The sequence below is a fragment of the Dermacentor andersoni genome, chromosome 4 (genome assembly GCF_023375885.2).
Source record: "Dermacentor andersoni chromosome 4, qqDerAnde1_hic_scaffold, whole genome shotgun sequence".
NCBI classification, from domain to species: domain Eukaryota; kingdom Metazoa; phylum Arthropoda; class Arachnida; order Ixodida; family Ixodidae; genus Dermacentor; species Dermacentor andersoni.
The window spans coordinates 155667136-155681281 of NC_092817.1; the positions used below are offsets into that span (position 1 = coordinate 155667136).

Consider the following 14146-nt stretch of genomic DNA (forward strand, 5'->3'; position numbering starts at 1 on the left):
TCAGCGCTCTCCACCACTCGCGCTCACATCCAGCCATGATTATAGACGATCTGGCTCACTCCACCACTCCATGAACTAACGCGTCTCTAATGTGCTTACCCAGCACATTAGAGACGCGTTTCGTCAAGCAGATTTTCAAATGTGTTTTCTTAAAACATACTTGACTAGGGTAAGGACTGGTAGCTGACTGGCCAAAGGAGAGCGCAGGACGTTAGCGTAAAAATTAATTTTCTTTGGAGTACAGCTCCTAGGCGCACGCTACTGCGTTGAGCGTCGACGTCCTTCGGCGTAACCGAGCGAACAAGCACCGCGAAAGATAAAAGACAGAACGCGGTGCGGAGGGGGGCCTGAAAGACGGCGAGAGCGAAGAGAGCGCGAAGAGGAAAGCGGAGTAGTACACTATGGCGTAAAGGTGTGGAGGGATGTGCAGTAATGTACGAGACGTGCTCCTTGGCAGCGACCAGGCATGCGGCGAGCGCGTCCAGCGATACCACATATGAAAGAAATGTGGAAACTAACATCGAAGCAGAGCAATGGCGTGGGCTTCGTACGGACTGAGCATGCGCTAGTTTGCCTTCGCCACCGCTGCTACAGATTGCGCTCGTCGCAAGCCAGGCGTTGCCGTGTTCACGCTTTATTTCTGAACAACGAGCTACGCACGTGGTGGAAATGCTTAGCCTGCCGCTGCTGCTAAAGTCGCTGCCGGAGCAGAGGTTCAGCACCGCCGCCGAGAGGACACTCGTTTAGAATGAATTTTTTTTTTTACCATAACACATCGTGAATTCGAAGCAACAGCTGCGCTCAAAATATGCATTATGGAGTATAGCAATCGTCGGCGAATTTTTACCGCGAAGCTGTAGACCGGGATTTTTCATGTCCGCGGGCGTAGTTTTGCTCAGAAAAACAAATGGCAGCTGGAAGGCAGCTGTGGAAGAAGTTTCAGGGCAGCGGAATTATGTTTTCGTGTAAATTGCAATTGCAATTCGATGCTGTCATGTTTGCAGATTGTGTGTAAGCCGTACGTTACAAATTTTGTGAGCAATTTATGCAGGGAAATTTAATTAGTTCGATAATGCACTTGGTGCCAGGGAGAGGACCCACTTGAAATGAGCATGCATGCTGCAGATCCGCCCACCTGCGTGCACACGATGTATCTATCATTGATGCGTGAGGGCTTTGCTCGTTGCATCTGTTGAGCAGCGTGTGCTGCGGCCGTAATTAACATTACAGCGAACTCTGTTGAAAAGTTCTGGTAACGTTTCACTTAGTGACCGGGGGTTGCAGACAAGCGTACGGAGGCCAGTAACAGGCACCGCGGCGTCGAAACGTGAAGCGAACGCCTTGGAATGTGGTTGCGGAAGCTACGGTAATCTCAACAGTGCAACGCTTGGTAGGCCACCGGTGTACAGGTCTCCACACGGTGGTAGGCCACCGTGAGTAGACACGTGGGCCGATCCCCAAGATGGTGCGATGTCGGGCCGATCCACGGCGAAGGTGAAGCAGGCGTTAAGCACTCCCCATCCGTGGGGATATCGCCAAGATAGGGCGATGCCGGGCCGACCCACCGCGTAGCTGCAGTTCGTCATTAAGTTGTCCAAAGACACAACTTCGCTCGTCATCCTTCACAGAGATGAAGGGCACTGCGATTTTTTATGTTTAGCAGCCTTATTATAGTGCTATATTGTATCTGGCATACAGGTAAATGCAAGCGAACAGGGGTTTTACCGGATCACTGGAGGTGCAAATGCGAACAACCTGCATATTGCAGCCAAGTGGTAGCTCGAGACTCAGACAAATACAGAGCTGCTTCCGCTGCTTGTTTAAATATTCGGCATTTGCGTAATCGTGCTGCTGCCGAAAATTTATTCGACGAGCAAAGTGAAATACACTTGATTACTGCAATATTAGCTGCGTTAGTGTGGTTGAGCTCTTTGCCATCAAATCGCTCCACCGTGCAGACCGTTCACGTTTGCGTCTCCGCTAAACAGGTAAAACGGCCAGTTCGACGGCGTTCACAGGGTTACCGGACACACTCAAACTCTCTAGTATGCTATGTTCCACGCTTGAATTCTGCATTCTTTGCTGAGCTTCACCAATAGGCCTGAATAAGAGGGTTCCTGCCAAGAGGAGTGAAGGGACCCTGTGCGATGCTCGCTTGGGCAGAGGGGTTGATGGTGCTTTAGTGGCCGCATAGGACCAATCTATAATGAAATGTTCTTGCTGCGAGTTCAATTTGATCTAACATATTCAGTTGCGAGCTATACTGAACTTAGCGCTCAGGCTAAGCCTTCGGCGACGACCCTGGCAGTGGCATTAGTGATGCTGGCAATATAGTAAGAGCACCGAAATCATACCGTGAAGCGCAAACCTCAGCTTACGTGCACCCCACTGACACAGGCGACCCCCTGACCACCTAGAATAGCCGCTTCGTCAGGACGGGCTCTTTATCGTCCGTGATGGTCACCTTTAGACGGAGGCACACGTGGTGGTTAAACGGAAGCAAATCACATCGTACTCCATTGCAAGTAAGCAAAGGCATATTCTGAGAAGCAAAAGTCACTAGCGAATGTACTGAGATTTCCATCTGCTGTTCTTGTGTCAGCCAAACGCGAGAAAGAACCTCTGACCAACGGAACCTGTAGGAAGTTTGTTTCCCACCAATGCAGTTTAATAGTATCTAAAGAAAGAGGTAAACATGATAAAAATATTTGCAAATTGGCGCTGCCCTCAATAAGGGTTAGAGGACCTGCGTAGATTTACACTTTTCAGCCTGGTGCAAGCATTTTGCCGAATATACAGGGAACCGGCTGGCCGCAATTCTACAGCCTACAACAACGGAGTGCCGGCTCGAAAACAGCTTTTTGATAATAATGACTTCTAGTCTGCAGTGTATAAAGAAAATAACGTCTGGTGGGATTTAAGATAAAGACAACCGAGAATTCACTGCATGTCTGCGCAAAGTTCTTCATATTTGGTTTGGCATTTGTTGGAGGAAATTCTAGCTCCATGTATGGATGATTTGGAGAAATGTCCTGTTGAATTTGAACAAAGTCAACGAAAGATATCCATGCTTGTTGTATCGAAGAAAAAATCTGTTCAATAACTTCCCTGAAATGTGAACAGCTTGTGCGCTATATGGTGTCTGTTACCCCGAATGCCCCTAGTTTGCAAATAATTACGAGCCTCAGTAGTTTGTTCATACGAGTTTGGGCAGGCAGATTCGGGAAGGCAGCCGCAGTTGCCTACGTGAAACAGATTACTTTCTGCAAAGGCATATTAGCAACAGGGTACAGAAATCAAATGACCATGTGGACAAGATACATTTATTCATGGCCTAGAAAGCTCATGTGCCAAACTCATGTTACATCTAATGGGCGTCTCACGGCTTGATTTCACCATCGTGGTCCCTCCTTCTTAGTTGTGGGCTCGTCTGTTTCGCAGAAAATGCTAGTGTTCTAATGCAAACAAAAAGACAGCCCTACTGGTGGCGCCCTAAGCCGTCCGGTGCTGCTCAAGCCCGCCGCAATCGTGTATGACTGGGATTCCAGCGCTTGCCTTAATCCCCTGTGATTGCTCTCCCGATATTACGAGCCCATTCTTCTGCGGTCAAAAAAGTTCGAGATCTCTTAGTCTCTCTGCCCGATTCTCTACATGAGAATTCTGGACCGTACGGGTCAAACAGTCGAACACAAGGAGGCCATAGCCACTAAAGGGTGAAGTGCCTGCAAGAAACTGTACATTTGTAGGCCCTGCACCTTATGGTGACCACCTGAATGATTATGATCTATTACTCCGACCTTGGTAGCTCTCTCAAGTACTACTACTCCAGCTCGGATTGACAGATGTACTGCCGAGCAACGGCTCTCTGCACGACGCGTGCGGGTCTGAATAAAACTTCGACTGCGTTACGTATGCCACGACAACTGCGCCATTTTTTCACGCGATCCATGCATGGACGAGTAATGGCTGCTTCCCTCTGCATGACGACACCAAAGTTAAGTGCATGACAGATTTAGAACACATGCTTTGGCGCTGCTTGGCGTTGGCCGATGATGGTTCTCGAGGCGAACAGTGGTGGCAGCGGATGCTGCACAGTGAAGCGCTGGCGGACCAACTCAGGGCTGCCCAGAGGGTCCGTGTGACGGCAGAGAGACTCGGCCTCTCTGTACCGACGTGGGAGCGGCCCGCATCAGTGCCAGACTGATCTCTCAGGACCTAAATAAAGTTCTTCATACCATACCCATTCCAAAGCTTACATGCTCTACATTTATTCGACGAACTATCACGTGCTATACAGATAATCAAAGTGATTATCCAAACAGCCATAATTAGAGTTTATTTTTAAGTCAAAGAAAGATTCAATTGGGTTGCATAAAGGCAATGTAGTAATATATAAATAAAAAAATTGCAGTTCCGCCTAAAAGGCGAAAGACCGATTGCGATAACAAATTAGTAGTTAGCGGAACGAAGTAATGGTAGTAGATTGATCGGCCGTATAAACTTGTACACATTTGATTACTAACTAAATTAACAATGATAGAATGTGTAAGCGGGACTCAACGAGAACGCAGAAAGAAACAGACACAAAGAGACAACGTTGTCTTTATGTCTGCTTATTTCTATGTCCTTGTTCAGTTGTGCTGACACATTCTAGCATGTATTCGAATCACCTTGCCCGTCAACGTGTTTTAACTAAATTAACCAGCACCGTGTCACGCGCGCACAGGTAAACATGAACACACATCGCTCGATGCTGGAGGAACTGTCTGTGAAAACGCTGGAGTTAGGAATCACGGCAACAGCAACGAGCCAATTTACCTTCGTGCATCTGTCGCTTCAACGCCTACGAAACGTAGAAGGCACAGCGCATGCGAAGCTGCAAACATCGCAGATATCTTTGAAGACGCCACGGCACAGACCGCTTTCAAGACACACGAGCGCCGGCAACGCGTCCCTACGGCGTCCGCCAAAGGTATCTACTACAGCGTCCGCGATTAGCGTGGCCAACGCCGCAGCAGACGCCGCAGTTGTGTCCACTCTGTACTGAGCGATGTGCATGCAGGACATCGAGGCACCGTAGCAGCCGCCGGAGAAGAACGGCCCTCCTCCTTCGCCTCACCCCTCTGCCTCGCGCGCCACACGAGAGGGCCCGAATCCGAGCCGCGTTCATCGCTCACGCACACGATATTGAACTGCGTTCGCCGGCTCACCCTCACACGCATTACCTCAAACCCAACTTCATGTCGACGGCTATGGCCGACACCAACGTCGACGGCGAAAATCCGCCTGGAATGTCCATATAATTGCTATCGGAATAAAATCTGGTAAGGATAAGGCTACCTTATACATGACAGAATAATTAATAATGTCGGTTGTATATATACTGGAAATGTCATCTCTAAAATTACAGCTGTCGAAGTGGTTGGCGAGATTTGAAATATTGGGTAACCTCAGAATGGGTTGAGGCTAAACGAAGTAGAGGACAATTCCTTTGTAATACATCAGGGCGGACAGATATTAAACGCAGAGACTACACCGTCATCAGCAGGTTTCTGGAAGTTAACGGGGCTTGCCACAACGTACACAGCGAATTGCTATGGTGTATACTGAAGCACGGTGGCATAGACGACAATTTGTGGAAATATTGCGGGAGAGGTAACGGAACAACCGAGTGCAAAACGTGTCTTGCAAGGCCAGAAATGCAGAGTTAGTGAAAATGTAGCATGGGGAAGTGAGAATTCTTTCTGTCTCCAGTGTGTCTCACACTCTGCAAACATCGCAGATTGCTTTGAAGATGATAGCTCCATGTTAGCCCTTCAAGGACAAGACATACAAATACCAAGCAAGAGGATGTTTATTTTCTACCTATATGTATAAAACGCATACAGAATAAGGATAATGAAGAAAAAGAAAAATATCTTGTAGAAACGTTTTCAGCAATAGCGGAATAACACCAGACAGGAAACTGAAAGTGCGCTTTACCACAAGCCACCTAAGGCTTTGTTTTCAATTTGTATAGCCAGCTCTAATCACATGTGAACCACAAATGTAGACTTCATTTTCTTTACATCACACGTGTGACACCAGTGTAGCACGATATCTTACACTGACCTGTATCGTGTGACGCTGCTTTAAAAAGACTTCCTTTTCTTCTTCATCGGCCAGTGTCCTTCTCTAAACCAATAAACGACGCTTGCTGCCTGTCATTCAGTGTTGGCTGAAGACATTTAGCCAGAAACATCGTGATCAATACGTTGTGTGTAGGCAACACTCACCAGTAACGTGTTAAAGGCATGGAAACACGACTGGGAAGCAGTCAATTAGTTTTTCATCTATCTTTGTTTGTAATTGGCAAATGCTCCAACTGAAGCTGCCTGCAAAGATCTATGCGGACGATATAGTGCTGCTAACGGAAAATGCAAGCGATAAACAGAGCCCTGTGGATACTTGCGTGAATGGGGGGACATATACAGACCTTAACTTTAGTGCACAGAAATGAGAAACTATGGCTATCTTTGAACAGGCGAAAAGCAACTTGGTCTCAATTATAAAGAATATCATGCCCATACTCCAGAAATATAAATGTCTGGGGCTTACAAAAACAAAGGGACGAGTAGCTGAACCACCAACTAACCTAATTTGAGGACGAAGGGGAAGCGTAATACATGAATAATAAAACACTTTGGGGTTACAAATAATATAAGGAGGTGCGAGTAATTTGTAAATGAGTAATAGTAGCACTGCTAGCATTCGCAAACGGAATTCTCTGCTGAACAAAAGACATGCTGCCTAAGTGTGATGTTAACCATAGGCTGGCATTCGGGGGTAACGGTGAAATGCCAAATGAAATAGTCGAGGGGTGAGACGGGATGTACTTCTTTCAAAGCCAGAGATACACCGTGCAATGTTACTTTTGAAGAAAAACTCCAGAATTTGGGTGATAAGAAATGGGCGGCTAATCTACATAAATATCTGTATCTCAAAGGCATGAACGTGGAATAGAAGAAACGCTCAAGCAAATTAGCAGGCAAGTACCGGGCAACGAAATAAATACAAAATTGGTAAGCAAGAGTAATCAAGAGGAAGTGAAGCAAACAGGTGCAGTAAACTAGATACAAAGGATGTCCACAGAAAAGAACATGGATACTTTGAAATAAAGCAAAAAAAAAAATTCAAAAGAAATATGTGTGTGAGAGCTGAAAGCCCCCCATTGTACTTCCTCAGGAAAGAAAAGCAAACCATGGCACATATTTGGCACAAAATTAGGCGTGTATAAACTGCAGCATGGTTCTGAAGCTGCTGAGAACCAAATATTAAGCCAGCAAAACCCGAACAGAATGTACGCCTTCTATAATAAGTGGGTTCCGAAGCGGGTCAGACATGCGGTGAAGACATTGATGAAACCGGAGTCGCTACAAGCATAAGAATCTAAAATATAAAGATAGAGGTTTCAATGGTCACAGATCGGTAAGAGATCATCAAAATTATACAATGCGGCACATGCAACGCGCAATTAAGTCAAGCCATCTATGCGACTACTCCACACGTGGTTTCAAAGGGGAGGCCACTAAACATGAATATTTTGCTTACGTCCGCCTGACTCTGCCGTCCAACGACGACAGAGTTTTCCTCTCTCCCCACCACTCTTACATTTGCATATAAAAGTATGAAATGCAAGTTGCCTATTAAAATTAAATTGAAGCTGCATATAACTTCGTAAAACTTGGGCGTTTCAATGCAGTTTCAACGCACAATCGTCAATAGCTGCAACCACTGAAATTAGATGACTGATGAAATAACTTACCAGACGGACGCTATAGATACTGTAGATGTCAGGTGGGAGAAGTTGCTTGTTCAGCATGGTTGGTGAAACCATACGGCAGTTGACGAAATAGTTGTCTCCATACGAGTGGTACCCCACAGCAATAAATATGTCCACTGAAAGATTCCTACGTGAAGAAAAATTGTCAGCTCTTATCATTTTCGTCCGGTGATCGCTATCTTTGAGTAGATAGCCCTGAAGGTTGTCGTAGCGTTATATTATTTTCCACGTTATCCAGATAGCTTTAACAAAATACAGGTCAAGATTATAGAACACGTTTTTTACACGTACTCGTAAAGAACTCTATCCAGCGGCCAGCATGCACACCCGCAGCGTAACCATTCTTTCGCCTTTAGCACTTACTCGTGATAATCACCAATAACTCTGAGTGTAAAAAATAATGCCAGTCAATGGTCAATGCAGTATCTACAGCACTCAAAGGTTAACTCCCCATTCAATTTCGGCAAAATAGCAAAAAAATTGGCGGCACATCAATACCTTGCACAACGCGATAGTAATATTTCCTATAATGGGCGTTTATTTAACGGTAATACGTTTACCGTTTGTAAAAATAATTACGACTGCTGCATACTTATGCCCATCCATACATGAATCGCGCAGCATTATGGGCACATATGCTGACGTGTGAAGTGGAAATCTCGCTGTCATCAACAAAGCCGAATTAAAACATGACACGGTGTATGTTGTTGTAGCCACCGAAACCCAGTTGAAACTGCCTGGCAAATCCACAATTCCTGGTATCGTGGATGAATCTTTGTTGTAATGGCTATCCGAGAAGCGGGCGCCCTTGACATGGTGATGTCTGTTGCGAATGTGGCGCTATCGCTTTAATATATTTGACGCTACGCAACCTTTGTGCCACCTTTTGTTACATCCATTTGCGGTGATTGGTCAGGAACGTGCACGTACTAAGAGCAAATACGTAGTGCTAAAATTTTTCTTTCGGCAAATGTCCAGCGCCACAAACCGGTGTCTCCAAGTCTCTGCCAGACGAGGCCGCAGCTAGCAGTAACTGAGTGGTTCGGCTGCGTAGGCAGTTGTCCTTCTAACCGCGACAGCGTTAAGAGGAAGCATTAGCTCCAGCCCAACTCCGACGCGGCCCATTCAAATAAATGTAAAACGCGAAAACGCTTTTCTGAGATAACCGCTGCACCGATTTTAATAACGTGTTTGCATTTGAGAGAAAAATTTAAACTCCAGTCATTGTGGAAGCGGAATTTCGATTTAGGGCCTGAATTTTGTTCAAAGAATTTTCAGAAATCCGAAAGTTATTAAAAAGAAAAGGACAATCTTTACAAAAATAATAGCTCTCCGTCAAGAACAGATATCGCGGTTCCTTAAAAGGCATGCCTAAGACGTATAAAAGCGGACAAATCCGATATGTCAATTTATATATTAGGAGAATTTGTTACGTTGTTTAAAAGGGTTCAGCGAGTGCTCTATTTGCCATTGCTAAATGTTTTGATATGCATGTGTACCATATGAACTTTGTCCACCTAAATCTGCTATGATTATGATATTTTTCATTGCTGAGTAACGAATTTGTAAACCTAATAGTTTCGTTTCCTGAAAATTTGCGACTTTTTCAATGTTTTATTAAAAAATTGAGGACCCTAATCAAAAATGTCGAAACCACCAGTCACTAGATTTTACGTTTTCGTTTAAATGCAGCAAACCTCGTCAAGTTTGGTGTAGCGGTTGTCGAGAAAAACGATTTCTAGTTTTACATGCATCTAGATAGGAGCACCCGAGATAAAGCTTCCTCTTAAGGGCTCCGTATCGCAGAAAATCTGGTGTCGGCGTCGTAGCGGAAGTTGGCGTCCCGTAATCGAAAATTGCTCTATATTTTCTGTATAGCCGAAGTTGCTCACACCTCGACACACATTCTTTGTAAAGTTATTCCTCGGAATTTTGAGAAACACCGAGACTGAACGCCTTTTTTGGTAGATGTTCTCGGACAGAAATATTACAAGTGCGAAATAACGACAGACGATGGGCCCACGCAAGAGGCCGCGTTTCTACCAGAAAGCTTGCCTTCGTGGGTAGCGTTCGCCTCCAGCATTTACCGGTTAACATTACACTTACATAGGTTGTAGTTGCCGGCAAGGGCGAGAAGCAGTCAGGGATCCTAAAAGCAACTGTGTTCCACTCCTAAAAGCGAAGCTTAAACGTCCTTCAATTTTTGTTTTGCCTGCTGGCAGAACAGCAGCCAGAACATTGTTAATTTCCCAACCTTGTAGTGAACTTCGGCCACGGGGTTAAAGAGGTTAGATACAAATGAACAAACGCAGAAAGTACCTGCATTTCCAAATGATACTAAGATCACTACTAAGGAGCAAGACGCCCAAGAACATTGGAACGCATCATTAGTGCAACAAATGTGAATCCCAGAATTCAATAAAAGTGGTGGGTCAGAACAACTTAAATGAAGAATTGATTGCGAACTCAATTCTCTTTCGTGCCAATGATTCTCTTTCTGGCTCGGTTCATCCCACCAACCTCAGTTCAACCACATCCGAAGACGCAAGAAAGCAGAGTATCGTTAGACAATTTTAGTTTGACGTCCGTAGAAGCACTACGTACGTGAAGATCTAGCGGGATCGAAATGCGCATGCGGCGTCCGAATGTAGGGAGTCCCGTCGCCCCTGACGTAGGGACGTGAAAGCGGTGTCCTTACGTCGCGCGTCCCACGCGTACGTGACGGGCTCTACGAGCTGCCAGGCAGAGAACGAAGCCCGAGGCAGTCCAGGCTAGCATGGACGCACAGTTCGCGGGGTGTCAGAATCATGCGTCGACTGCGACTGCGGTTCGTTTTGAACGAACGTGACTGTAGTAGTGCTCACGTCTGCCGGTGGAGGGCGCCAGTAGACATGCGGAGGCAATGACTTATACGTTTGCAAGGCTCTTTGACTATTGCGTACGCAAAACTGCAAACGTCCTACGGATGCGGCACATAGAGCACATGGAACTCGAGCGTTTGCGTGTGGAAAGCTTCTGCGCACGTGAAACTAAAGTTGGCTATTTAGTTTTCGCTAGCGCACTTAGTGGCATATTTATATTAGCAGATTAGGTTATGCACGGGACGTGAAAGTGTTGGTTCAGTACAGTGCACTGCATTACGCTTTCGTCACAAGAAACAATAAGCAGCGCCGAATTGTGTTTGTTCTGTGCCTAGTGGATTTCAGATATTAGTTCGTCTCATCGTCTCATCGATGTTCGTCTTATCAAGTTCATCTCATTGCATATCACTTACAAAACGCGTGGCGTTTGTGGTTAACGGCAGGAAGAAAAGTAAGTATCGTTTATTTTCTAGACACATTTCACGAGTTTCAGAATTTGAAACACCGCAGCCGCCGGGATCACCGGAAACAAATGCCTGTAGGTGATGGGTATCAAAAAAAAGTACTTATTTTAGGCAAAGTTTGTACTATAGTATACGAACTGCAAAACTTTTTTTGCAGAAATATTTATTTAATGAATACAACTGCATAGAAAGGAAACGATAAAAAAATAGAATTTTAAGCAACAAAACGCAACGAAAGTTACTTTAAAGGATATTGAATAAATACAGTACTCCGTTTAAGACAATTAGTTTACGATAATAGCGGAAATAATAGATAGCTGGAATCATTGGGTCGCAGAAATTAATAAAACTCTGGGAAGGAATATTCCAAGTTATTTTTGTATAAGGCAGAGTTGACACGTTCAAAGCTTACCTTTGGCCAAGCATACTCTTAAAACATGCTAAATTAAGGCTGTTAACAGTACGAGATGGGCTGGCAAAAGTCAATGTGGTTGGTTGAAGTATGCATTAGAGAAAGCCAGTAAAGCATGGCAGCGCTTTCTTCCTCTACGTGCCCCATCAAACCCAATGGAAAATAATAATAATAATAATAATAATAATAATAATAATAATAATATTAATAATAATAATAATAATAATAATAATAATAATAATAATAATAATAATAATAATAATAATAATAATCTTTTGTGCAGTGAGTAGATAGGTGCGTTATCTCTACGAGGTTGCAAGCATGAACGTAACGACAACTGTACATTCGTTAAGGGTAGGAAGTTTGTTGCAGTCGCCGGGAATAAAGCCTGCAGAACTGTTTTCGACGCCATCCAGCGATTTAACACGAAATCTAATGTGCTCAGACTGGATGGCTGCGATGAAGCGGCTATTGGAGCGGGTCAATCTCACGAAGCCGTTTACTCAAACCTGAACTGCATTGCTCGGCCTCGCAGTAATGCGGAACGCGACCTCCACTGTTCTGATTCTAATTTTACCAGTTTGTCTATTACAGTGCACTCTTCTCCGCAAGCCACACCTAGGATATCTTGCACTTGGTCATCGTAAGAATATGGCAATAGGCTGACACACACAAAGCGGCCAACTTTGCGGTACAGGCTTCTAAGAATCAAAATGCAGCCATACGATATTGCGTTGCAGGGCAGCGTACTTTTGCTAAATATGCGTCGTGCTTTGGATTTTACTGGGTGCCACTCACCTTAGTGCCTGGCCAATTGCAGGAAAATTTCCCGGAGCATACAAAGGGAAGGAGAGTATGATGTAACTTGGCCGATTGACGTTGTCATGTTTGTCTTTCATCAAATCGAAGAGCATCTGCGATCAAAATACATGTTTTTCTTTTAACTGAGCGCACAAGTTGTACCCAGACAGGCTACCCAGGAAACGCATCAAAAAGCGAACAGTGAAACATGTCGGCTAAAGAGACACTGCTGAAAATAAATGCAAGAGTCTATGCCCGTTACTGTGGTTTCTATAATTTTTGCAGGCAAATTGTGGCCTATGCTCGAATGATCCGTATATATTTGCTGGTACAGCAAGCCTGGTACTGCAAGGAATCCAGGGGCGCACGCGGCGAAACATTTCCGTTATGATTGGTTGAGTTTTGGGTTACGGAGACGACTAAATTCCGGCATCCTAGCCACATACAACTTCACCGTAAAATCACAGGTGTAGAGGCGACTGCACGGGCCCGATTTTACGTCCCGGCTCGGGCCCTCTCTATGAAGCTAAAGCCCAACTCCAGCCCGGGCGTACATGACCGAACTCAGTATGAGCCCGTACCCGGACCTCTGTTACTAATCCCAGGCACCGCGCGGGGCGCCGGGTGGTGCTCATTACTAAGCTTAGTGCATGACGAGGCCCGGCGTAAATGTACAAAAAGTACTGTATATATATATATATATATATATATCATCATCATCATCATCATCATCAGCCTGGTTACGCCCACTGCAAGGCAAAGGCCTCTCCCATACTTCTCCAACAACCCCGGTCATGTACTAATTGCGGCCATGCCGTCCCTGCAAACTTCTTAATCTCATCCGCCCACCTAACTTTCTGCCGCCCCCTGCTACGCTTCCCTTCCCTTGGGATCCAGTCCGTAACCCTTAATGACCATCGGTTATCTTCCCTCCTCATTACATGTCCTGCCCATGCCCATTTCTTTTTCTTGATTTCAACTAAGATATCATTAACTCGCGTTTGTTCCCTCACCCAATCTGCTCTTTTCTTATCCCTTAACGTTACACCTATCATTCTTCTTTCCATAGCTCGTTGCGTCGTCCTCAATTTGAGTAGAACCCTTTTCGTAAGCCTCCAGGTTTCTGCCCCGTAGGTGAGTACTGGTAAGACACAGCTATTATACACTTTTCTCTTGAGGGATAATGGCAACCTGCTGTTCATGATCTGAGAATGCCTGCCAAACGCACCCCAGCCCATTCTTATTCTTCTGATTATTTCCGTCTCATGATCCGGATCCGCCGTCACTACCTGCCCTAAGTAGATGTATTCCCTTACGACTTCTAGTGCCTCGCTGCCTATTGTAAATTGCTGTTCTCTTCCGAGACTGTTAAACATTACTTTAGTTTTCTGCAGATTAATTTTTAGACCCACTCTTCTGCTTTGCCTCTCCAGGTCAGTGAGCATGCATTGCAATTGGTCCCCTGAGTTACTAAGCAAGGCAATATCATCAGCGAATCGCAAGTTACTAAGGTATTCTCCATTAATTTTTATCCCCAATTCTTCCCAATCCAGGTCTCTGAATACCTCCTGTATTCCTATATATATATATATATATATATATATATATATATATATATATATATATATATATATATATATATATATATATATATATATATGTTGCTACACGCGTGTGACATTTGCGTGTTTGAACGAGAGAAGAGGAGGAAGAACGAACGGGGCTCACGCGATGAATCTAACCGGTCAGCGTTGCAACCGCTTTTGTAAGTATATCCTGTAAATAG

The 14146-nt window shown here is 44.9% G+C and overlaps 1 protein-coding gene across 1 annotated transcript in view; it reads right to left on the reverse strand.

The window, feature by feature from the left end:
- Positions 1–14146, reverse strand: part of LOC129386506 (uncharacterized) — a 93922-nt gene that overhangs the window by 15173 nt on the left and 64603 nt on the right. The window contains exons 8-9 of the mRNA XM_072287553.1: positions 12358–12473; positions 7805–7949 (exon numbers count right to left, since the gene is read on the reverse strand). Coding sequence (XP_072143654.1) covers positions 7805–7949; positions 12358–12473 — 261 coding nt within the window. The remainder of the gene's footprint in view (positions 1–7804; positions 7950–12357; positions 12474–14146) is intronic.